The sequence below is a fragment of the Pelodiscus sinensis genome, chromosome 13, assembly GCF_052426305.1.
Source record: "Pelodiscus sinensis isolate ZL-2025 chromosome 13, ASM5242630v1, whole genome shotgun sequence".
NCBI classification, from domain to species: Eukaryota; Metazoa; Chordata; order Testudines; family Trionychidae; genus Pelodiscus; species Pelodiscus sinensis.
In genome coordinates, this window is record NC_143064.1 from 23,195,074 (window position 1) to 23,220,072 (window position 24,999).

At 41.2% G+C, this 24,999-nt stretch overlaps 1 protein-coding gene across 7 annotated transcripts in view; it reads left to right on the plus strand.

Annotated features, from left to right (window-relative positions):
* Window positions 1-24,999, plus strand: part of ATRX (ATRX chromatin remodeler) — a 203,891-nt gene that overhangs the window by 117,578 nt on the left and 61,314 nt on the right. For all 7 annotated transcript variants that reach the window (XM_089781856.1, XM_006136187.5, XM_006136189.5 and 4 more), the window contains 11 exons: window positions 4,652-4,831; window positions 5,417-5,558; window positions 5,812-5,921; window positions 9,225-9,371; window positions 9,585-9,762; window positions 10,592-10,729; window positions 11,451-11,626; window positions 17,536-17,653; window positions 23,289-23,419; window positions 23,733-23,821; window positions 24,008-24,180. In XM_089781856.1, coding sequence (XP_089637982.1) covers window positions 4,652-4,831; window positions 5,417-5,558; window positions 5,812-5,921; window positions 9,225-9,371; window positions 9,585-9,762; window positions 10,592-10,729; window positions 11,451-11,626; window positions 17,536-17,653; window positions 23,289-23,419; window positions 23,733-23,821; window positions 24,008-24,180 — 1,582 coding nt within the window. The remainder of the gene's footprint in view (window positions 1-4,651; window positions 4,832-5,416; window positions 5,559-5,811; window positions 5,922-9,224; window positions 9,372-9,584; window positions 9,763-10,591; window positions 10,730-11,450; window positions 11,627-17,535; window positions 17,654-23,288; window positions 23,420-23,732; window positions 23,822-24,007; window positions 24,181-24,999) is intronic.

Genomic DNA, 24,999 nt, shown 5'->3' on the forward strand with positions numbered 1-24,999 from the left:
AAGCAGGCACCGCACATGGCACCTGAGAGACCTTGCCCTGAGATCTCTTTTCTAAAGCACCTATTATCGACAGTGCCAGTGGCATCGACCACTACGCATCAAAGCTTGGAACCGACGCAAGAGTCTCACCAGTCTCCTCTGACTAGCCATCCTTCTTCAGCACCTCCATCTCTATGCTCCTTGATACACTCCGTGCACTCTCATAGATCACCGTTTACACCAATCTCCCCTAGTGAAGCTGGCACTGGACCACACTAAGGATGTTTAATGACTAGTCGACTATCCGATAAGCAAATGCTTATCAGATAGTTGAATCGACTAGTCACTCCCCCCCCCCCCCCCCCCCCCACTGCCTCTATCAGAGCATTGTAAGGGTTCCATGCGGCTCTGCCACTTTGCAGCATTTCAAAAGGGCAGTGCTGTACCGCTGATCCCTAGCTCTGTGTGGCGCTGCCCCTTTGAAACGCCGCTTCAAAGTGGCAGCACCGCATGGGGCCCAAGCTCAGCTGGGGACTCCCCATCTGACCCCAGGCTCTGTGTGGCATTTCCGCGGAGCCCAGTGTCAGCTGGGGAGTCCCCAGATCCCAGGTTCCCACCGGAGCCTGGAATCAGCTGTGGAGTCCCAAGCTGACCCCGGCTCCACGTAGCACTTAAAAGCAGTGGCGTCGCATGGAGCACGGAGTCAGCTGGAGACTTGGAGTCCCCTGCTGACCCCAGGCTCCATCCGGGCACTTACGCTTTGTAATGCACAAGAGCCCCCCACTAGGGACACTCATACATTTCAAAGCTGGCATGTCGCATGTAGCCCAGGGCCAGCAGGAAGTCCCACTGACTCTGGGCTCCATGCGGAGTTCCAACTTTGAAGGAGGAATGCAGAAGTGACTAGTTGAGTAGTTACTCGACTAGTAAATTAACCGATATTTAACATCCTTACACCACACAGACACTTCTCATCCCAGCACTCCGGCCCTATTCAGAGATGTCCACCTTGAGAGTCTGGTCCTGCCACATATCCCTAGCCACCTCCACCACCAGTGTGGTATGCACAACACTACCCCTACCCGCCTCCCCCTTATCCCAGGCAACGGCACCCATGGGACTCTCAATCGTATTGGAAGAGCCACCACATGGTTCCCTCAACAGTGTCCAGAGAACCACCCCACTCTCCCCAACCCTCACCAGCCGCTGTAACACTGAATTCCCCATAGCCTATCCAAACTGATGTTGAGGACTCCCTCTCTGAAGGGGAGGACAGGTCCCCCCTGCACAATTCTTCTTCTTCATCGAATGAGGTGGCTATCTCTAGCACTCTGTGTCCACCCGACAATTCTAAAAAGTTTCAAGAACTTTTTTAAAGGATTGCCGTAACGCAGGAACGGGACCTGCAGGAGCTCCAGGAGAAACAATAATGCCTCTTGTGAACCTTACAGCTCCCCATGTCTTCCAGGATTGTCCTCCCCAGGAATAAGGCCATTATGGACCCTGCCGAAAACATCTAGCAAACTCTGGCGCCTATAACTCCCATTAAAAAGAGGGCTGACCCACAAGTATTTTATTATATTAAAAGGCATGGACGACTTCTTTACTCATCCTCCCCCAAATTCCCTAGTGGTTGACTTGGTCAGACACAATATGAGACTGCCTAATATGAGGTCTTTGCCACAGGACAAAGATCATCTTGATCTTTAAGGCAGCAAATTATACTGCGAGGCTGGCAGACTACGATTACTCCAATTATTCCAAGTTGCAGGAGCTCGTACAATTTCCACCTGAATATAAGAAGCCAGTCCTTCTCAGTGTCATGCAGGAAGGCTACACGATCTCCTGTATGGCATTACAGTCCACAATGGACATCGCCCACACTGCTACCCGCGTTACAGCCTCTGCTATTGTGATGCACAGGATATTGTGGCTTCAAGCATCATGAGTACCGAGGGATCTGCAGCAAAAAGTCAGGGATCCCCCCCTTCAACAAGACCAGCCTGTTTGCTGCAAAAACAGATGAAGTGTTTAAGTCAGGAACACATGCCCCAACGATGTGGACCCCAACATCAATAAGAGCATCAATCCTCAACATCCTAACCTTCTGCATCAAAACAGCAGATCTGAAGGTTTGGTTGAGAGCCGGAAAGACATTCTCTCTGTGGTCAGACCGTCAACCAATCATCTACAGTTCAACAACCTCCAAATAACCTCCATTTCCACTTACCTCCCAGGAATACTAAACATCACAGTGGACGCGCTCAGCCACAAGTTCTATGACCATCACGAATGGGAGATAAACACACAAGCCCTCAGTCACTTTTTCTGCCAATGGTGGCAGCCAGAGACAGACCTCTTCACAACCAGAGCCAACCGCAAATGCCATCTCTTTTGCTCCAGAGCAGCCCTATAAAAGGATTCCCTGGAAGACGCTTTCTCCATCAAATGGGATGCGCCTTTACTCTACGCATTCCCACTCCTCCCCTTGCTCTACAAGATCATTGCCAAAATCAGAGCAGAACAAGCCCATGTGATTCTCAGCGCATCAGCTTAGTTGAGACAAACATGGTTCCCTTACCAGTGCAGAATGACAATAACGGATTCATACACTTTTGCTCCCGCAATGCAGTCTTCTTACTCAACATCATGACAGAATTCTCTGTCCCGAACTGCACAAAATCTACCTCCACGCATGGCTCCTTCGTGGTTCCAAAATGCTAAGAACACCTGTTCAGAATGAGTGAAACAAATATCAACAGTAGGAGAGAGTCCACCAGAAAAACTTAAGTTTACAAATGGACTAGATTCTCCAAGTGGCTCATACGTAGCCACCACATGCTTCCTGAAATCACCCCCGTTCCCCTAATTTTGCATCTAAGGGAGTCTAGCCTCTCTTTTAGTAAGGTTACGGTACATGAAGCAGTTGTAGCGACCTTTCATCATACTACCAATGAGCCTATAGAACACTTTCCCATCGGTTTGCCCACCAGTCCCTATCTAGAATCTTCATCATGTCCTGAAGAGCTTGACAAGGCTGCCCTTTGAGCCTCTAGCAACCTGCTCGTGGCTACGCTATCCATGAAGATTGCCTTTCAAGACGCCATAACCTCCAGCAGGAAGGTGGGAGAGCTCACTCCTCTAATGGATGGACCCTCCCCCGCCCCTACAATTTTCAGTAAGGACAGTGTGACGCTTTGGCCCCACCCTAAATTCCTCCCGAAGGTCCCTTCTCCCTTCCACATTAACAAACTCACAAAGTTACCTGCTTTCTTCCCCAAGCCGCACACTGATCGATCCGAAGCTGCAAGGCATACCCTCGACATCTGCAGAACGGTCATGTTCTACATCGAACAAAATTGTGGAGATATCCCTAGACTGTTCTTATTCTTTGCTGAGCGTTCCAAGGGCCAAGCTGTCTCTTCTCAGAGGATTTCAAAGTGGATTTCATCATGCATCCACACATGCTACATCGTCCACAACAAAGAACCACCAGACACCATCACTGCCAACTTGACTAGGGCCCTGGCCTCTACAACCGCTTTTCTCCAGGACATTTGCAAAGCAGCCACTTGGTAATCAGACCACACAATTGCAAAGCATTACGCACTTGAATTGTCCATTGCTTCATCTATGGCTGTTGGACATGCAGTGCTATCATCAATGGCAGGGCTCCAAGCCCACCTCCATGATTCAACCACTGCTTTATAGTCACCCAGAGTGCAGCAACCATGGAGATATCAATCCACGAAGAAGAAAGAGTTACTCATCTTGTGCAATGGTGGTTCTTCGAGATGCTTGTCCCCGTAGGTGCTCCACTATCCTTCCCCCTTCCCCTGCTTTGGAGCCCCATGCTCTACTAGCAAGGCTAGAGAAGGAACCGAAGGAGCCACACTGTGCACATGGCTAATGGACACCAATGGCATGAGGAGGTGCCAGGGTCTGCGCACGGTGCAGCGGGACACTGTTAGAAAAATTTCCAGTCGCTGGCGTGAGGACGCACCAGCACCAAGAGTGGAGCACCCATGGGGGCACACATTTCGAAGAACCTCCGTTAGGTGAGTAACTCTCTCTTCTTAAATGACAAAACACTTTGAGTAGGCTAGATAAAATTCCATTCATAGAAACTAAAACCAGGTGCAGTTTGGAATTCAGTGAAGGCACACAACTATGGCTTTTAGGTACAGTGGAATTTCTTATCCAAACTTGGAAGTGTCATTATACACCTGACCAGTGGCAATAGCTGGAGTGAAGAGGAGTTAACCCAGGTCTTGTAGGATTTCCCTGGCTGTACTACATTGTGTAGCAGTAATGAAAGAAATAACGAGGAGGAAAGTATTATAAGTTTCCCTTTTGTTACCACAACTGAAATTGCTGGTTGCAGAAGCATGGATATGTGTAGTTGAAGAGAAAGCAAGTTCTTTTTTAATTGTTAGCAATGTCATTTGAAAACACTCCTTAACATTGTTTAAAATCATGTAAGCTATGTTTTACAAATGTGTTAAACTGTCAACGCAAGGTGTTGCTTGATAACTGAGTTTGAAAACTCTTTTTTCTGTTTAGGTAAGAACTGTGTGTCAGAAAGTTTGATCACTTGTTCATAAATCAAGATTATACTAGTCCTTGTATTTCAGATTTTATACTAATGATTAATTATTTTGAATTGCAATAGAGTAATTCTGAGGATGAAGATGACAATGATTCAAAATCTCCTGGAAAAGGCCGGAAGAAAATACGAAAGATTCTTAAAGATGATAAGCTTAGAACAGAAACGCAGAATGCATTGAAGGAGGAGGAAGAGAGAAGAAAACGTATTGCAGAAAGAGAAAGAGAGAGAGAAAAATTAAGAGAGGTACGTCTCATTTATTTTTAGCCTTGTATGAGATACTGTTTGAAAGTTTAATTGCTGATAGTGTGGAAAGACATAATCAATTTAGCTGACGGTAAGGAATTTGTAATGTTTAAAAGGTATAGATTTTGTAACCATGTGTAATAGGATGACTGTTCCCTTAAAACTAGTAAGGATTAGTAGTCAGGCATCTTAAAATAGTGGTTCTCAACCTATTTACCAAGTATGCAGCTCTTTCTGTTATGTGGGCCACATTCACAAAATATATGTACTATCTGATAGCCCTAAAAGGGACAGTCAAACCATGAATCATCCAATTACACTTAAACTAATAATTTGCTGCATAATAAGGCTCTTCTGTTTAAGGTTAGAGATCAGTAACTATGGAACTATTGTTTAGTGGCTCAAATGATTTTTTTATGGAGATAAATCTTGAACTGAGATCTGAGGGGTAGTAGAGCTTAAAATATTTCCTTCTGAATTGAGCAAATAGGAGCATTGCTATTTCATTGAAGTGTGTGTTTCAAAAGGGCCCGAGTTAGTCATTTGCAAAGCATTCCTAGGATGCATTATGTTGTTTGTTTCCAGGTGATAGAAATAGAAGATGCTTCGCCTCTAAAGTGTCCTATCACAACTAAACTGGTTTTAGATGAAGATGAAGAAACCAAAGAACCTATGGTACAGGTTCACAGAAACATAGTTACCAAACTGAAACCACATCAAGTAGATGGTAAGAAAATAAGAGAATTATGTTAACTGAACTTTTTTTTTTCTTGTACTGGCAGGGATTATATGTTGATTTGGTGTCTTATGTACAATTACTTGGGAAAGGAAATTCTGCTAACTTGGGTTTTTATTTTATTGTGTTGGAAATGCCTTAATCTTATTACTAATTTTTATATAGAATATTTTTTTCAGACAAGTCCTTTAGTAAATTTAAAATGTTTAGTATTTTTAAAGGAGCTGTTAAAAATTCTCTCTAGGTGTTCAGTTCATGTGGGATTGCTGTTGTGAATCTGTGAAAAAAACAAAGAAGTCTGCAGGTTCTGGATGCATTCTTGCCCACTGCATGGGTCTGGGGAAAACTTTGCAGGTAAGTGGCAAAGGACTTTTGGAGAAGCATGTCTTGTACACTGGAATGCATGATCTCAGCTGGTCCAACCAGAAGCCAAGTTTAATGGCTTTCAGGGCATGGTACAAGACCCACCCCTTCTCCTGGCCAGTGGTCTGATGAGGTTGCTAGAAAGAGGGAGTGCATGTTGGTAGAGATTGATTCTCTTTTCTGAAAGATTTTGAGTGAATATGTATTTGTCATGTATAAAATATGTTGCTGAAGTGCTTACTCATGTCCATTTCATGTTAGGGTGTGTGCTTACCACAGGAACCAGTGCCAGAAGTTTTTCCCTTACTGGTATCCATAGGGGACTGGCTCTGGCACAATATAAGAGGCTTCCCTCACCCATGGTTCCTTCTAATCACCAGTGCCGTATTCAGAATGCTCCTTTACTCTAGCAGAGTCTTTGCCTTTCCTTGTTCGTACACATTTTTTCTGTATATAGTTGTTTTAGTAGTTTTCTTTCTCTTGGTGTTTAAATTAAAGTTTAGTGTGCAGAAAGCCTATCTTGGTCAGTGCTCCTCCTACCAGCTGCCTTGGCTGTTCGAGGTCTATATTAGTGACAGGTGTCATGTTTGCAAAAGCTTTAAGCCATGCACCAAAAAAGAGTAGGATATCAGGCTTAAAGCTTTGCTGATGAAGTTGGCGCAGACCCTGGAACCAAACCAATACTGATTGGGTTAGGCACACAGCACCACCACGTCTGGCTGGGTTCTCTGCATAGACCTTTTGGCGAAGCCACCCTCGCAACTCTAACACTGGCTCCTAAGAAGAAGCAGCCCAGCAGAGGACATTCCCTTCTCTTGCCAGTGCAAGGTTTGGGCTGGAGATGAGCCTGGACCCAAGAAGAGTAGCTCTTCCCCCTCCAAGTGGGAGTTAGGGGTTCAGTGTCTGGTGAGCAGGACAGCCCTGCTAGGTATGCATCAGCCACTCTGGATGGCAGCATAGGGATCTGGCACTTAGAAATGCTGTCAACCCCAGAGGCCCTGCAGGCAGCACAAGATGTCTTGTATCTTCAGGTCTCCAGTTTAGAATGCCATAGTGATGCAGCTGGAAATGGACACGCATCTCAGCCTGATGATAAACAAAGAGAAATTGACATTAGTTACCATCCAAAGGATAGAGTTCATCAAAGCAGTTCTTGACTCCATCCACACAAGGGCATCTGTCCACCATGAAAGATTGCAGATGATAAACTTAATTCCAGACCCCCTCAAGTTCCCCCTTGTTACGGCATGCACATGTCTGTCTTCTGGGCCAAATGGCAGCATGTACATATGTTATAGGCTTTGCAAGATTCCATATGAAGCCCCTTCAACAGTGATTGTCCACAATTTACATCTCGGCCACAGATTACCTGGACAGTGTTGTCCCCGTTCCCTCTGCACTTGTCACCATGCTGCAGTGGTGGACCAACCCCAACACCGTTCTCACCAGGGTCACTGTAGACAACTTGAACCTAAGTTGAGGGGCACACCTTGGAAACTTACAGACCCAGGCATTGTGATGGATTTAAAACCCATATTCTGAATGTATTTAATATTACTCTTACTTTTCAAGTAGGCTGTGCTCTCTGATACATTCCTTCTTCAATGTGTGCGCTATTTAAATTGGTTCCTTTCCTCAGTGGCTCTTGGCTTATCCCCTGGATACGTCTGAGATACCTGTCTGTTCAGTCAGTGATTTCATTTGCGATGTTACTATAGCAGAATTCTGTAGCGATTTAGTCCTTATTTTCTGAAGGGGAAGTTGTATTAAAGTTGGGCAACTCGGATGCAGTATAGGGTTTAATATATTAAAATAATAGTCTTGTATCCAATTTGAAGAGACTTGTCTTTAGAAGGAGCAGCCTTTTGGAAAATACAATGCTTCTAAGAGTATCAGCATTTATGGATATGTGCACGTGATTATTTTGTCAGTTTTAAGACATAAGATTTATGTGGAACCATAGCAATTCCTGAAATCGACTTTAATATTTCTGAAAGCACCCAATTCTGAATTAGGCATAATCTAACTTTTAAGCAAAGCTTTAGTACCTAATACTAGACATTGCAAAATATTGGAGTGTATTAATATGACAAATGTGCTGTTGGATATCTGATAACTCTCTTCTTTCAGTTGACAATTATATATCATTACAAAATATTTTCACAGCAGAAAACTTCGTTTTCTCTGTCACGTATAACTGTTCACATGATTAAGGAGTTAATGTACGTAATTTTCTTATAATTGAAAAGAAGGCCAGTAACAAACATGCATTGTGTCTTTATGGGCATTCTTAATAATCCTAATGAAATTGATTTCCCCCCCATTTTTTCAATTATTTTTCAGTACTTCTCTCTAACTTTTAGATGTTTATTTTGTGCTCCAATTGTAAGAAACAGATTTAGGCAGATCTTAAGAGATTTTATACAATGACTTGCAATAGTTTAACAAGGAGATGAAAGTCAGGTAAAGAGCAGAGAAGAAAATGAGTACTCAAAGTCACCTGATGGCTTCAATGACCAATGTTTTTAGGCACTCTTTCCTTTCCTGATTGAATATTTTTAGCATAAGATGTTAATAGCAAAGAACAAATCTGCTAGTTCTCCCCTTATTGATGACACATAACGTAGTCCAAGGGCTGCCCAGTGTCCATTGAATGTTGTATATTTGAAGCACAGTCCTGAAATGTGTAATGAACTGTTATATGGTGTTTAGAAGTGGTCACCATATTGAAGAAATTGTTAAATTGGACAGTATGTAATGCAAGTTTGGTGCCAAGTTTCAAGAAACTCTAATCTTTCTTCATAAGGAATTTGGTTTATTCTCATTGAGGAAGCAAGGAACCTTGAACATGACCTAATAGAATCTTGAAAACATTACAAAAATAATTAATGAAATTGTGAAAGGATTTTTATGTTTGAGAAATGGCTCAACTAGTTGGAGATATCAAAAATTAGGAAGCAGTGAATAAATGAAGAAGTTTTGAGGACCTATTTCATGCACAGAATAATAAATGGTATGTTGTAAGTTAACCAGCAAAGGAAATTTGAGATGCACCCAATTCCAGAGATAGTTAGACTTGAAAATGAGAGGACTGAAGGAGATTGTTTAAAGTAGAAAAGTGAGTTGTTTAGCTAATACTCCCCCAAAAAGAGAGAGACTGTTTGGGTAGGAAGAATAGTGTTTATGCACTTTATGCATTATTTAGAGGAAAGGAAAGTTGGATGTGAATGTGAAACATTTTTTCCACTTAACTATTCTCATGCTAATTAGTAGTTTGCTTGGTTCCTCTTACAGGTGGTGAGTTTTCTCCATACAGTTCTGTTGTGTGATAAATTGGATTTTAGCACCGCTCTGGTGGTGTGTCCACTGAACACTGCCTTGAACTGGCTGAATGAGTTTGAAAAATGGCAAGAAGGTTTAGAAGATGATGAGAAACTAGAGGTATTTCATTTTTTAAGACTTCTTTTTTTGTCCTTTATGTAGCTGAACAGTTTGAGTAATTGTAATAAACTTACCCATTCAAAGTACACCATAGATATTGTATTAATATTGTAGGGATGATCTAGGTATGTAAAAGTTAAGTGGTATTCTGCAAGGCTTCTGTTTTGTCTTGGTTAAAAGCAGAGTCCAACATCCAGTTTTCTCTCTTGAAAGGTCTCTGAACTAGCAACTGTAAAACGCCCTCAAGAAAGATCCTATATGCTGCAGCGATGGCAGGAAGATGGAGGAGTTATGATCATAGGCTATGAGATGTACCGTAATCTTGCACAAGGCAGGAATGTGAAAAGTAGAAAACTTAAGGAAATATTTAACAAGGCTCTGGTTGATCCAGGTAAGTGTGACAGGTAACATTTTTTCTTTCTTCTCTCCTTTCTTATTCTTAGGGTCCCCCTTTTTCTCCCCCACTTAAGATCATCTCATCTGCAGAAGTGGGTTGTGCCCATGAAAGCTCATGATGCTACACATATTTTTGTTAGTTTTTAAGGCACCACAGTGTTGTTCATTGTTAATGTAAGGAGTCAGAGTAGAAATTAAACTGTCCATTTAAGGAGATGGACTGAATTTAGAACTCTTGCAAGTGGAAAATGTTTTTCATATGTCCAACTGCTGTTGGACTTTGGTTCTCTTATAAGTTACCAATAGATGGCAGTGTAATCTGACTCTTAAAATGTGTGCTTATGACATTTCACAAGAAAAACGTGCATCACTAATGTGTTTTACAGTGTTGTTTTAGCCATGTCAATCCTAGGATATTAAAGAAACAAAGTGGGTGAGGTAATACCTTTTATTGGACCAACTTCTGTTGGAGAGAGAGACAAGCTTTTGAACTACACAGGCTCTTCCTCAGGTTCAATAAAACACATTATCTCATCCATCTTGTGTCTCTAATGTATGTTGAAACTTTTTTAATAGGAATATACTGTAAAACTTTTTGCTTAATCCTCTTCATCACTACACTGTTTCTTGGAAAATCAACTATTATGAATTCATTTGCAAGTAAAAAATATGGGATTTAATGCCCTTGAATCTAGAGAACTTTATTTTAAAATAGCATGTAATTGCCTGTTACTAGAGCAAAGTCAGATTCTTGTAGATAGCCATCTTCCTAGAGATTACCCATGACAAAATTAATTGCATTAGACATCTTGATTTTCTTCTAGGCCCCGACTTCGTTGTATGTGATGAAGGGCACATATTAAAAAATGAAGCTTCTGCTGTTTCTAAGGCTATGAATTCTATCCGATCCAGGAGGAGGATAATTCTTACAGGAACACCGCTGCAGAATAATCTTATAGAATGTAAGTAAATGTGTCTATTGTCAGTGCAGAAAACAGTGTCATAGTAATATTACAATATATTTAGTTTTAATGTAGGAGAAAATGTGTTCTGTTGTTACGAGATCACACTTTATAGCGAATATAATACCTTTTCATTACTTTTTAGTTTGCCTTTTGGATAAACATATGAGAGATGTTTTAGCTACGTAAACTCCTCTAGAATTCTGATACAAAGTTACTCTTAGAAGTCTAGTTAATTTAGAATGAACTCATCTGGTAATGAATGTAAGGATGTTAAATTGAGGTTATCTGGCTAATCCTGTAGTTGATACAGTTTGTATCGATTACACCATTAGTCAATAAGGACCGCTCTGCAGATTTGAAGCGGGGGTTGCTCCAGGAGCCAGCTTGAGCTGAGACTGAGCAGTCCTAGCTTGTTCTGGCTCCAGGAGCCACCTGTGCTGTGATGTTAAATTTTAAATACAGTAAGTGCTGCTGGGCTCTTCCTACATTAAAAATGCAGAGGTGCAGCGTCCTGGACCAGCAAGAGCCAGGACTCCTTGGTTCTGACTTGCACTGAATGCAGCAGCCCCTGTATGTGGCAGCCAGTTGAGAACTCGCTAACATCCCTAAATACGTGCCTCTACTGACTGCCATAATTTTGTTTTCAACTATAATAAAAACTATTGAAGAATATAATTTTAATTTTAAAGAATTGGAGTTGATTTTTTTTCTCTTTCAGATCACTGCATGGTTAATTTTATCAAGGAAAATTTGCTTGGATCAATTAAGGAATTCAGAAATCGGTTTATAAATCCCATCCAGAATGGACAGTGCGCAGACTCTACTATGGTAGATGTTAGAGTAATGAAGAAGCGTGCTCACATACTGTATGAGATGTTAGCTGGATGTGTTCAGGTACGTAAATACTTTATCACCATGTTAACTTAAGTAACTTAATATTATAGTAAAATACTTGCCTTTGAATTAAAAAAAATGTTAAGGTCTGGGACCGCTAAATTTGTATCTACTCTTGCTACATACTTAGTCCTGTAATCTCGTTATCATTTTGCTCAATGTATAGTTTTCATAATTAGTTTAAATTGTGAATAATTCAGAAATCCCATATAAATAGAAAATATTGTAATACTTCACAATCTTTACAAGCACTGTCAATGTATCTTAGGCAGGAAATGTGAAACTTGGACAATTAGCTATTTCTTCTTCATGTAGTGTCCCCGTGCATGCTCCACTCTGGGTGCTGGTGAGTCCTTGTGCCAGTGACCGGAGATTTTTCTAGCTTTGTCCACCATGCTGTGCCCGCGCTGTGGCACCCTCTCATGCCGTTAGTGTCTGCTAGGTGTGTGCGCAGCGCAGCCCCTCAGTTCCTTCTCTACCATCCTTGGCAGCAGACAGAGCTTCTCTCCTTTCTGCTGTTTCTGTAGAAAAACAACAAAAAACCTAATTATTTCTCTTCAGTTTTCTCACATTTCCAAGTTCTAAGACCCTTCTACCCAACCCTATAACAACCACCAACAACACTGAGTAACACACGTACCCCAATACCATCCCAGGAACATCTACGACATGAGTCTCCTAACAGGAGCCGTCCTTCACTGGCACTGTTATCTCCAGGTTCCTCCACAAAATCAGTGCATTCACGCAGATCACTGATCTTGTCTCACTCCCCAAGCGAAGCTGTCATGGAGCCACGCAGCTGTTTTTCTTCCCAACATTCCAGCTCAACACAGAGAGCTCCATCCTAGGACACTGGGCTTATTACATACGCATATCTACCACCCTGGTGTGCGCATCATTTCACATATCCGCCACCCCCTTACCCAGGGCAGTGGCAATCATGGGAGTCACGTCTTCATAGGAAGAGCCATTATACTGCACCTTCTACAGCATCCAGCGAACCACCTCGTTCTCCCCAATCCATGACATCTATAACAGCGCCTAATTCTCCAATCCAGACTGAGATGGAGGACTCTTTGTCCAAGGGTGAAGACAGGTCCCCTGTTTATAATTCTTCATCCTCACCAGACGAGGTGCTTATATCTACCACCATGCCACCAACGACTCGAAGGTTCCAAGAACTTTTTAAAAGGGTAGCATTAACACAAGAGCAAGATTTACAGGAAGTTTAGGAAAAACAGCATCACCTCGTGCAAATCTTGCAACCTCCTACCTTCTCCAGGATCTCCCTCCCTATGGACGAGGCTATTATGGACCCAGCAGACAACATTTGGCAGACCCCAGCATCCACAACTTCAACCAAAAAAAGAGTGGACTGAAAATACCATTCACCCTCCACCAACCTGGTAGTCTCTATTCTGTTAGACAGAGCCAGACAACCCAATATTAGATCAACACCAAAGGACAAGGGCCACAAAAAAAATAACATTATGGGTCGTAAAGCATACTCCTCGGCCACCCTGCTCCTTAGAGCAGTGAATTATACTAATTACTTTAAGCTTCAAGAGCTTATACATTTACTTATGTGAATACAAGAGGCCTATCCTCTTCATCATTATGCAGGAGGGCCATACAATTTCTTGCACCACACTACAGTCCGCAATGGATGTAGCAGACACAGCTGCATGCGTCACAACCTTAGCTATTGTGGTCTGGAGAATATCCTGTCTCCAAGCATTGGGTTCTGAGAGATTTGCAGCAGAAAGTCGAAGACCTACCCTTGGATAAAACTAATCACTTTGCTGCAAAAACCGATTAAGTACTTCATTCGATGAAGGACTCCCGTACCACCCTAAGGACCCTGGGGGTATACAAGCCCCCATTTAAGAGCGCCAGATAACCAACTACCAGAGACCCAAGGAGCAATACAGACAGCAACCGAGGTATGACTTCCAACAGAAATGACGGCCCCAATGACATAGGCCTTAATGCCAGCAACAACATCAAACAGCAGCAGCCCAACCTTCCGCATCCAAACAGCAAATCTGAAGGTTTGGTCAGGAGCCAAAAAGATACTTTCCTTGTGGTCACACAATCACCCAATTATCCACAATTCAAACACTGGCCCTGCCCCTTTTTTCAACAGTGGGCTCAAATAACATCGGACAAGTGGGTCCTAGAGCTCATCCACCATGGTTACTCCATCACTTCCATTTCTCGTCGTCCTATCCATCCTCCCATTCCATCTCTCTTCAGGGACCCCTCTCATGAGACTCTCCTTGAGGAAGAGGTGCTTCACCTCCTCCAATTAGGTGCCATAGGACTGGTACCAACAGAGTTCCATGGCTGAGGGTTCTACTCAACTTATTTTCTAACACAGAAAAAGAATGGAGGATGGAGGCTCATTCTGGATCTAAGGAAGCTCAGCAAACACATCGCTTACCAACATTTCAAGATGGTGATCCTAGCAACAATAATTCCAGCATTGGATCAAGGGGATTGGCTTTCGGCTCTCGACCTTCACGATGCATATTTCCACATAACAATCCATCTTGCCCACTGGTATTTTCTGCAGTTCATGGGTTGACCGTCACCATTACCAATACTGAGTGCTCCCTTTTGGCCTTTCAGTGGCTCCCAGAGTGTTTTCCAAAACTCTAGCAGTCGTAGTGGCATGCCTACATTGTCAGGAAGTCATATTTCCATTCTTAGACTGCTGTCTTATAAAAGACACATCTTTTCAAGAGACATGGGACACGATCAAGACTACCACAAGCCTCCTGCTCTGCCTGGGCTTCCATATCAACTACGAGAAATCCACACTCGATCCCACTCAGACATAGGAGTTTATAGGAGCACATATTGATACTGTCAAAGCCAAAGCGACTCTTCCCATGCACAGATTCGATGCCCTATGCAACCTCATAGCATTAGCATTGGTGACCCCTACCACAACAGTTAGCAAATGCCTAAAAATCTTGGACCCATATGGTCTCCACAACCTACGTCGTCAAGCTGGCAAGGCTCCACATGAGATGCCTTCACTCGTGGCTTGCCATACTTTACACCCTGTCCCGAGACATGCTCTTTAAGTCAGTTATCATTCTGCCACGGGTCCTCAATTCCTTGCACTAGTGGACAAATCCACACAACATCTTAACTGGAGCATTCCATCAACTGAACTCTATACTTACCATGATGACCGATGCATCACTCATGGGATGGGGTGCCTATCTAGGAACCCTCACGGCCCAAGGCAAATGGTCCTTTACAGAGCAAACGCTCCATTTCAACCTTTTAGAACTGTGAGCGGTGCAGTACCCATGTCAGCATTTCTTAAATCACATAGCACGCAAGACTATCAACATTATGACAGACAACACCACTTGTATGTATTATATCAATCGGCAAGGCAGTGCATGATACCCGTCCCTTTGTTTGGAAGCTCTCAAATTATGGGACTGGTGCCTTGTGCACCAGATTATCCCTATTGCCACTTACCTCTTAGGGGTGCTAAATGTTATAGTAGATGCCCTCAGCTGCAAGTTCTATGACCAACATGAATGGGAGGTAGACACGCAAGCCCTCAATTACGTGTTCCGTCAACGGGGTCAGCCAGATACAGACCTCTTTGCGACCAGGAACAATTGCAAATGCCATCTTTACTGCTCCAGAGCTGTCTTAAGGAAGCACTCCCTTGGGGATGCTTTCTCCATCAAATGGGACACACCGTTATTCTACTCTCACTATGCCCCTTGAAACCGCCCCTCCCCCTCCCACTCCTATTGGACTACCTCTTAGAGCCAGACCCGACTCCTTAAGGTATAAGTACTATCAAGGTTCACGCAGCTGCTATTGCAGCCTCCCATTGCACCACTGAAGGTGATTCTTTCCTCTTGAACCCAGTCACCAAAAGATTCCTCACTGGTCTACAAAACACCTTTCCATGTGTTCACCCACCACTTCCTATCTGGGACCTGAAGCATGTACTTAAGAGCCTGACAAAGCTGCCCTTGAGCCCTTGGCGACCTGCCCTTGGACATACTGATCTATGAACGTCAATTTTCTAATCGCAATAACCTCCAGCAGGAGAGTAGGTGAAATTGCAGCCCTAATGGTGGACCTCCGTTCCCCTCCACTACAATTTTCAGCGAAGACAGAATGACACTTCGGCCTCATCCTAAATTCCTCCCAAAAATTCTCTTTCTTCCACGTCAATGAACCGCTACACTGACCTGCGTTTTTCCCCAAGCCACACACTAATCCATCACACATGGCATGGCACACCCTCGACATCTGTAGAGCTCTTGCGTTGTACATTGATCATACAAGAGCCTGGTGAATATCTCCTAGACTCTTCCTATGCTTCGGGGAACGATCCAAAGTACAGGCTGTCTCTTCTCAGAGGATCTTCAAGTTGATCTCTTCATGCATCCACATATGTTACACCATCCATAACAAAGAATCACCTAGCACAATCACTGCCCGTTCTACCAGGGCCATGTCTTCTACAACTGCCTTCCTCAAGAATGTACCTTTCCAGGACATTTGCAACGCAACCACTTGGTCATCAGAGCACACGTTCGCACAACATTACACTCTGGCATCCTCCATCGCATCCTCTATGGCTGTATTATCCTTGGTGATGACAACAGGGCTCCAAACCAGCCTCCAAGATCTGACTACTGTTTTATAGTCACTCAGAGTGGAGCACCCACAGGGATACTACTACTCGAAGAAGAGAGAGATACTCACATTGTGCAGTAATGGTGGTTCTTCGAGATGTGGGTGCTCCACTACGCTCTATCCTTCCCCTGCTTTGGAGCCCCATGCTGTACTAGCACAGGTAGAGAAACAACGGAGAGGCTGCGCACGTGTCTAACAAACACTTAACAGCACAAAGGGGTGTCACAGTGTGTGTGCGGCATGGTGGACACTGCTAGAAAAATCTCCGATCGCCATTGTGAGGACACACCAGCACCCACAGAGACACACATCTCGAAGAACCACCGTTACTGCACAAGGTGAGTAATTCTCTTTCCTGACTTACTGGACAAGTAATTTATATTATAGGGTAGGATATCCGTTCTTCAGTTAAAAAATAATCTGAATTTAAACTTAAAAACCAGCTTGCCTTTTACTGATTCCTAAAACTGGATAGTAAGGTGTTGGTCCATAGAGAAATGTCTTAGAACTGTTTCCATTTGAGAGAATCAAAAGAGATGAAAAAAGAGGAAGCAGATGAAGATATCAGAAAGAAGGAAGAGAGCAACTATGAAAATCTTAATACTCAAATAATTTAACACTTAAGCATTATTAGATGTCCCATGCCTGGTCAGTGGTCAGCACCCAAACTGTCAACATCCATCATTCTGAGGAGGCAGATAGAGAGAAGCAGTAATTCAAGGAAAGTGAATGAGGAAAAGGATTAGAAATAGCATCAACAATCAAAAATCAATTAAAAAATCATGAATAACACAACCCCCCTCCGTTCATTAGTTGCTTCCCTCTGGAGTCACAATCTGTGTCCTTAATACAAACACTGTGATTTGGGATTCATTTATCCAGATTTTAACAAGGATAACTATGCTGAAGAGAAGCAGTCACTGGAAACAGCTGTTGAAATTGCATTTGACAAGCAGAACCCTAAATTTTGTGTGCGTGTGTGCGTGCGAGTGAAAAATATAGTGTGTAACCAGATATACTAGATGAAATGGTCTTGTGCAGATGGGCTGGTTTAGATGGCTTTCAGTCTGTATTTATATATTTTCCTTTATAGTGGGAAAACATCCTAGGGATGGTACATTTTGTCTTTTAAGGTGTAACAGTACAAACATTTTTTAAACTGATAATCCACTTGCTTTATACATGCTTATCTGTTTGACTAACGTCCTTTTGTAAAATTACAGAGGAAAGATTATACAGCATTAACAAAGTTCCTGCCACCAAAATATGAATATGTTCTAGCAGTTAGAATGACACCTATTCAGTGTAAACTCTATCAGTACTACCTGGATCACTTGACGGGTAGGTAACTCAAATATTGTTGGGTAATGTGATTAGTCATCATTTAATCAGGTTTTTTCCCATGTATTCATAACACGCTACAAGTGGTCCCTTTGGTTTGCTATAGGAGTTCACTTTGGCACTTAAACTTGAACTTGCTAAAGACTGGGTTACATATAACTAAATATTTATTGAAGAATACGAATACTTATAGTTCTTGTTTGTGATTCTTTATTCCTTTCCTTTCTTTTCTTTCCCAAAAATATAACTTTAAGTAATTCATTCATTATGTCATTTAATAGCTGGTACTCTTTAAGCAAAAACATTCTTTCAAGGAGACTTTGGATTATTAAATAAGTCCTTAAATCTGGAAACCTCAATTTGTTTCTAGAGAAAATTAGTTTATCTCATCTGAGACCTAATTTGTCCCCTACATTGTAGCAGTTACCACAAAGGTTGGCACAAGAGAAACTCAGAATTGAGGTGCAGTGACACAAGTGTATTTCAGAATCTTGCATTGTACCTTTGTTCCCAGAGCAATACTTGTTTATTTCATGTTTTGAACACATGATACGCAGTTGTCTTTTCTGTCTCATTCCACATCCCACTGCTCTGGTGTGAAAAAACTTTAGTTTGTCATCAGATTTCACTGATGTCTTAGGACCAGTCTGCCCTTGTAATTTTTAACTTTCTTAGTATTTTAGAAGATGTGAGGCCATACATAAACTTATTGAATTGAAAAATCTTACATCTTGAGCAAAAGCATGTTCAAGAGAGATGAACTGCTGTGCATTTGACTCTAAAACATTGATGGTTTTCTTGGTAGTTGTAGTTCAGCATCTTGCAAGACCTGAATGTCAGCAGCACTTTTAAAGTGATAGTGTTGTATTTACCATCAATAGTGGGAATTGAAGTAGATAGCCAAGGCCTTATGTGTTCTGCATGGCCCGGCTGGACAAAATTCGACCGCAGCAGCTCTGAAGTTGTACAGCAACAGCTCCTAAACTCTGTAGCAACACTACTTCATGTTAATGAAATATTCTTTTTGTTAAATTCTGTAGTTGCAGAATATATGGAGTCATGATGATTATGATGCAGTCATATTTTTATCTAATGAATAATCTAGCGTACATTTTTCTGAGAACTGCTACTTAGTCCATTATGCAAATGTATTAATTTAATCTTTTTAACATTAAATAGGCTAAAGAATGTTGAACGGTTTAAATTGATTGTACATTACTGCTGCGGTGACTGCCCATGATGTTTTGTTATTGCATTTACCCTTCCAAGTTTAATTTAAGAAAAGGATTAAATAAATGTAATTTTATTTTGTATCTAATTGTAATTTACAGCAGATGTTGAACTTGGCTAAGATATTCTCAGTTTAGTCTTACTTGCTTCGATTATAGTTGGGTGTAGTATTTTGGTGTGTTAGCTAGAGTTTTTTTCAGACTTTGTGGGCTGTTTTCTTCAGTTTAAATGCTAATTTAAATAGTCGTCATGGACCGGTGTTGGTCATTTCATTTATAAAAATGGCAGGTATAAAACCCAAAAGCTCTTTTTTTAGTTTTTTTGAATAAGCAGTAAAAACTTAATTTAAAAAAAAATCTACATGAGTGTGTTTGAAAGCAGAACACACACGGTGTTTTAATTAAAAAAAAAAAAATAAAAGGCCCAGTAGCACTTTATAGACTAATAAAACATGTAGATGGTATCATGAGCTTTCGTGGGCATAGCCCACTTCTTCAGATGACCGGAGTTTTTAATAGTCTTGTTTTAGTAGTCTTGTAGAGCTTATCACAAACCAAGCCTATAACTTAGTCTGTTTTATATTGTGTCTCACCTATATAAATTCAGTGAAGGAAAATATATGTGTATTCTGTTTTACTGCAACGTTCCAGATGCCTCTCCTCTTAAAGTTAGTAGTGAGCTTAAAAATAAGTCAGCTTTTTTTATCAAAGCAGCTCAGTAGGTAAAACATGCTGCTTCCCCATAACAAGTATTTTCTTCCCCATAACAAGTATTTTCTCTCAGAGCAATAGAAGTAGTTTTTCGAGTTCTTCAAAACTTTTGCTGGCTTCTTATACATTGTTTGTTTGTTTGTTTGTTTGTTTGGAAATGTTCAGGTTTCCTGGTATAAACTGTGTTTTAACCTACCAAGTTACAAAAAATATATATCCTTACAATATGTATTAGGGATGTAAATACCTGATAAAACAGCTAACTAGTTTAATGAATAAAATTAAATAGTTTAACCAGTTAACCATTAGAGGGCTGGTGCAGAGCATCGGGGGCCTCTGTGAGGCAGAGATCCTGCCTGCCAGGTGTGGCGGAAGATGCTTCAGGTAGGGGCTGCCTGTGGCTGGGGTCCCGCTGTCCAGCCTACTGGGGGCTGCTGCAGCCTGGCTGGGGCTGCTCCAGCTTACTGTAGCCAGGGTTCTGCTGGCTGGGTGCAGCCTGCTGCCAGGTTTGAGCAGGGCTGGTTAACTGATTACTGGGTCAGCATGCCAGTAAGCCTAATGCTAACCGGTCAACCTTTTTCATCCCTAATATGTATCTAATGGGGCACAGACTGACAGAAAAAAATAACCCAGTATGACTAATCCATTAGAATCTTCTCATTCTGTACTGCCACTGAAGAATTCCTTATTTGTTTACTGTACAGCAATTATTTGCACACCTTTTACCTTGTAGCTGATAGTAAGCAAACAGCCTGATCCAGTGCCCATTGAGGTCAATAGAAAGGTTCCTATGTATTTCAGTGAGCATTTAATCATGCCTTAGGGATGTACCATGTTTATGACAAATCTTTAGAGTTTTTGGTTTTTTTAAATAGGGACTACATCTTTCCAGCACATTTAAGGGCTGATAGTGTCACAACTCTTTCTAGATCTTGAGTCTTCCTTGTTAATATTCAGCTATATTGCTACCTTCTAAGCCAGTGGTGGGCACCCAAGATTAGTGAGTGGGATGCACGAGTGGCCCTCCTTTGTCTCAGTGAGCTGCATATGGCCCGTAGACCCCCTATCTGATTCTCACCCCACCCCTGCACTTAACTGCTGCTCCTCCTCCCTCCCAGCGCTTAGGAGCACCATGAATTGCCTAATTCTCACTCTGTCCCAACTCTTCCCTTTCCCTCCCAGAGCTTGAACAGCTACAAACAGCTGATTTGCATTCCAGCTCTTGGAGGGAGTGGGAATCAGGCGTTTTGTGGCACTCTGGAAGTGTTGGGAGGGCTCCAGTGCCCAATTGTGCGAGAGGGATGTGGAGGTTGGGGGGCAGATAGGGAGTCCATGGGCTGCCGATGGAACCCCAGTGAGATACATGCTCCTCACCGCTGTTCTGACTCATTTGACTGATACCTATGTTAAGTGCCACTCTGTGTTTGCTTGGTATTCCAGCATTTCCAACTAAGTAAATTTTTATTTGTATTAGTTAAATATCTGAAAACTGAATCCTACTAGTGGGATCTTTTTGCCTGCAAATACAAATAAAAGTAATAAGCTAATTGTTTTATTGAAGTACTTTCAAATGGTGGCACAAGTTGCCACTAAAATATGCAATCTGAAAGTTAGGTTTTATTCCAGATAATAAAAATGTTTTCTAATTTTCATTAATATGGTAATGTAGTAATTTTTGTTAATTGCTTGATAGATTTTAGAGGTGGTGCTCTTTTCTGTTTCTATAACTTGGAGTTAGTCCATCTGGTCTGAGCACTTTTGTAGCAACTCTTTCCATGAGAACTATCCCATCTATCATAGCTTTATTTTTTTTATTTAATTTGGAACATAAAAGAATAATTATTACATTGAAATAACTGAAGTATAATTCTTGGTAGTGTGGCAAAAGGCAGCTTGCTATCATACTTTCCATTATGCCTTCATTTTATTACATTCTTCTATAGCCTGTTGATTGAATCTTGAATAAGCTTTAGAGTCTAGCTCACCCACAGGCATTTATTTTTGCAATTCAGAAAATGTATGGTTTTTCCAATTATTTTGTTTAAAACGGGCCTCACTATACAGATAAATACAAAATTATTCTCAAGAACTTCAAGTTAACAGTGTTTCTTTGACATCCATTTAGGCAAGTGGTTCTCAAACCTTTAGCAAACCAATGATCCCCATTCTGATTTTTAGGGGGCCCAACTCCTCAGCCCTTATCTTGCCTCCTTCGCTGATGACCCATCCCCTTTCGCTCGCTCGCTCGCTCTTACTCCTTCACTCATTTTGACCAAGCTTGGGTAGGGGCTTGGGGTACAGGAGGGGGGTGTGCAGGCTCTGGAAAGTAGTTTGTGTCAGAGGAGATCCAGGCTCTGGGCTGGAGCAGAGAGCCAAAGTCCCTGTTCCTCCTCCTCCCTACCAGTGTTGCATCCTCAGGGAACCCTAGTGGGAGGTGTTGGGAGGGAGAGGGAGATGGGGAGGAGTTATTTAGTGGGGTCCATGGACCCAGTTTGAGAAACGCTGCTTTAGATCTAACCTTATTATGCAGGAGGGCCACATGAACCTAGGAGCAACGTTGCATGAGCCAACAGATTCTGTTCTGTATATCTAAATAGACAATACTGTACATAGAAACAACCTGTTTAAATACAGAGAAAGACGATGCATAAAATGTGCATCAGTGCATATAATGTGCACTATAGAAAACAGGCAAAAAACAATAAACTCATGTAAACCTGATTAATGCTAATGAGTTGTCTATTAGTATATTTTGTTGAAACAGGCGTCAGGCCTTTAGGAAATGCTTTGGTGGGCCATAGGTTGGGCACCCTTGCTTTAGGCTATTAAAAATAAGGGTTTTTTTTTTTTTTTTCAGTCGTTAACCACAAATGCTGTTCACTTTTTGCAACAAATTCAGGTTGGTCAATGAAAATAGACCAGGTACTTAAACCTAGTTATAACAAAAATTACAAAATGTGCAAGGAAATACTTACATTAAACTGATTTGAATTAATTGAAACTTCAAAACATAATATTTATACTGATCTTAGGTTTTATAAAAAATTGCTTTTACAGACTTGGAGATGTAAGTGCCCTTTCACTGGGATTTATATGAACTCCCATTGAGGAGAGAATGAGCTCCTTTGTAAAAAATGCTATCATGTAACTCATTTTCAAGAAAGAGATGGGAATCTAATTTTGATCAGTTTAATTTGAAAAAAATCCTGTAGCGACGGGCATGTCTACAGTAGGAAATTATTTCAAATAATTTATTTTGAAATAATAACTTCCAAAATAACTCTTTAGAAATAATGTGCCCACACTACAGGGAAGCCTCAAAATTAGTCCATGGCAAGCTCTCTTAATATGGATGTTCTGTTTCGACTTAGAGCCTCAGGAAGTATTGGGGAGCAATTACTTTGAATGACTCTGTGGTGTAGTTATTTCTAAATAGCAGCAGTGGAGTGTCCACACTACTGCTATTTTGAAATAACTATTTTTAAATAACAGGCTTGGTTGTGTGGATGCTCCACTTGTTGTTTCGAAATAACTGCTTAGTCTAGACCAGGGCCTAGTGATTTACCTCTGCAAAAAAGAAATTACACTGAGATGTGCACATGGAGAGAACACACTATACTAAACAAATGTGGTGTTCATAGGGGAAAACAAACTTTTTTCAAGCTTTCATTCTATAATCTGAACTTTATTGTCAGGTGTAGGTTGTAGCAGTGAAGGTGGAAGAGGCAAAGCCGGAGCTAAGCTCTTCCAGGACTTCCAGATGTTAAGCAGAATCTGGACTCACCCTTGGTGTTTACAGCTGGACTATATTAGTAAAGAAAATAAGGTAAATGATGCATCAAAATACATACTTCTGGCTCCATGGAAAACTTTCCAAATAAGATGTGACAAATGATAGGTTAGAGTATTTGTGAATTAATGGAAATTTCTTTCACTTTGGGGTACAGTGATTTTTGTTCTCTGTTTCACTTATGACCAGTATTTTGTTTTTCTTGAAATTTTTTCATTATTGGAACATTTTGAAATGTTGCTCTTTCACTGAACTCTTCATTTGTTTTAATGAGGAATAGGCAGATTAATTGTTCAATAGAGGCATTAGGCTAGATGATAGTACTTAAATATGTATTTTTGTTTTTCAGGGCTACTTTGATGAAGACAGTTTGGATGAGTTCATAGCTTCAGATTCAGATGAAACTTCAATGAGTTTAAGCTCTGATGATTATGCTAAGTAAATTAAGCTTTTCTGCGTGAAAAATATATGAATAACTTAAATTCTGTTAGATTTATTGTTATTAAGGTTACAAAAATTTAAGCAATATTTGGGGTGGTATTGTGTTTTTGTTTTTGTTACAACTGTTGGGTCTCTCACCAGCAGATTTTTAAATAGTGAACATACGTTATGTTATGTTTCTAGGAAAAAAAAATCCAAGGGGAAAAAAGTGAAGAAAGATAGTAGCTCAAGCGGAAGTGGAAGTGATAATGATGTTGAAGTGATTAAAGTCTGGAATTCAAGATCCCGTGGGGGAGGAGAAGGAAATACAGAGGAACTTGTAAACAACCCTCCATTGGCAGCAAAGTCAGAGGAAGGTGAGTATCATACATACATAAACCTGGATATGATGCTGCATCATTTTGAAAAAAGGAGATCTTGACAAAGCTGGAAATGAGTGCAATACATGTTTACACTATACCCGGTTACAACTGGTGAGTCATCAGTTAAATAAAGTCATATCCCCCACTCATCCCCCCCCCCAAAAAAAAACCCAGACCTTAATATAGATATACTTGTCATAATAGGCTTCATTTTCTAAAATATCTATAGGTAAGCTTTTGTGTTATGACTCGGCTACTAACAAATACTTTTTTTTTTTTAAACAAAATACATTGTAAGTCTGCTTTAGGTGAGACAAACCAACTGCTTTATTGTAAAACTTAAGGTCAAGTCAAAGTAGAATTTAGAGATGAACAGTGCTGCTGGATGATAGAGAAAGATGTTACTTTTCACCTTCTAAAGGGGGTCTGTGAGGAAATCTGAACAGAAAGATTAGAAACAATAATAGTCTGCATAATCATTGATGCATCTGGAATCTGATTTAAATGTTCAGCTAGCAAATGGCTGTAATAGCTAGAATAAAGTGTCTGTTTTGAGATTGTTGTTCTACGTGCATGCACTTGTAGATTTCACTTTCAAATAGTTTTTAAAAAACCTTGTTTTCTGTTTTGGCTGAGTGATGAGAGTCTTTTGTAAGTGAACATTTTGATTAGGGGCTTAATAACTTTTCCTAGATAAATTACCTCTCTGTCTCTGTCTCTCTCTATTGAGAGGGAGCTTTAGTGAGCAAAAGCTATTTCCTCAGATGCTCATTAATCTTTTTATTGTTACTAGAAGGCGATGCCTTCTGAGGA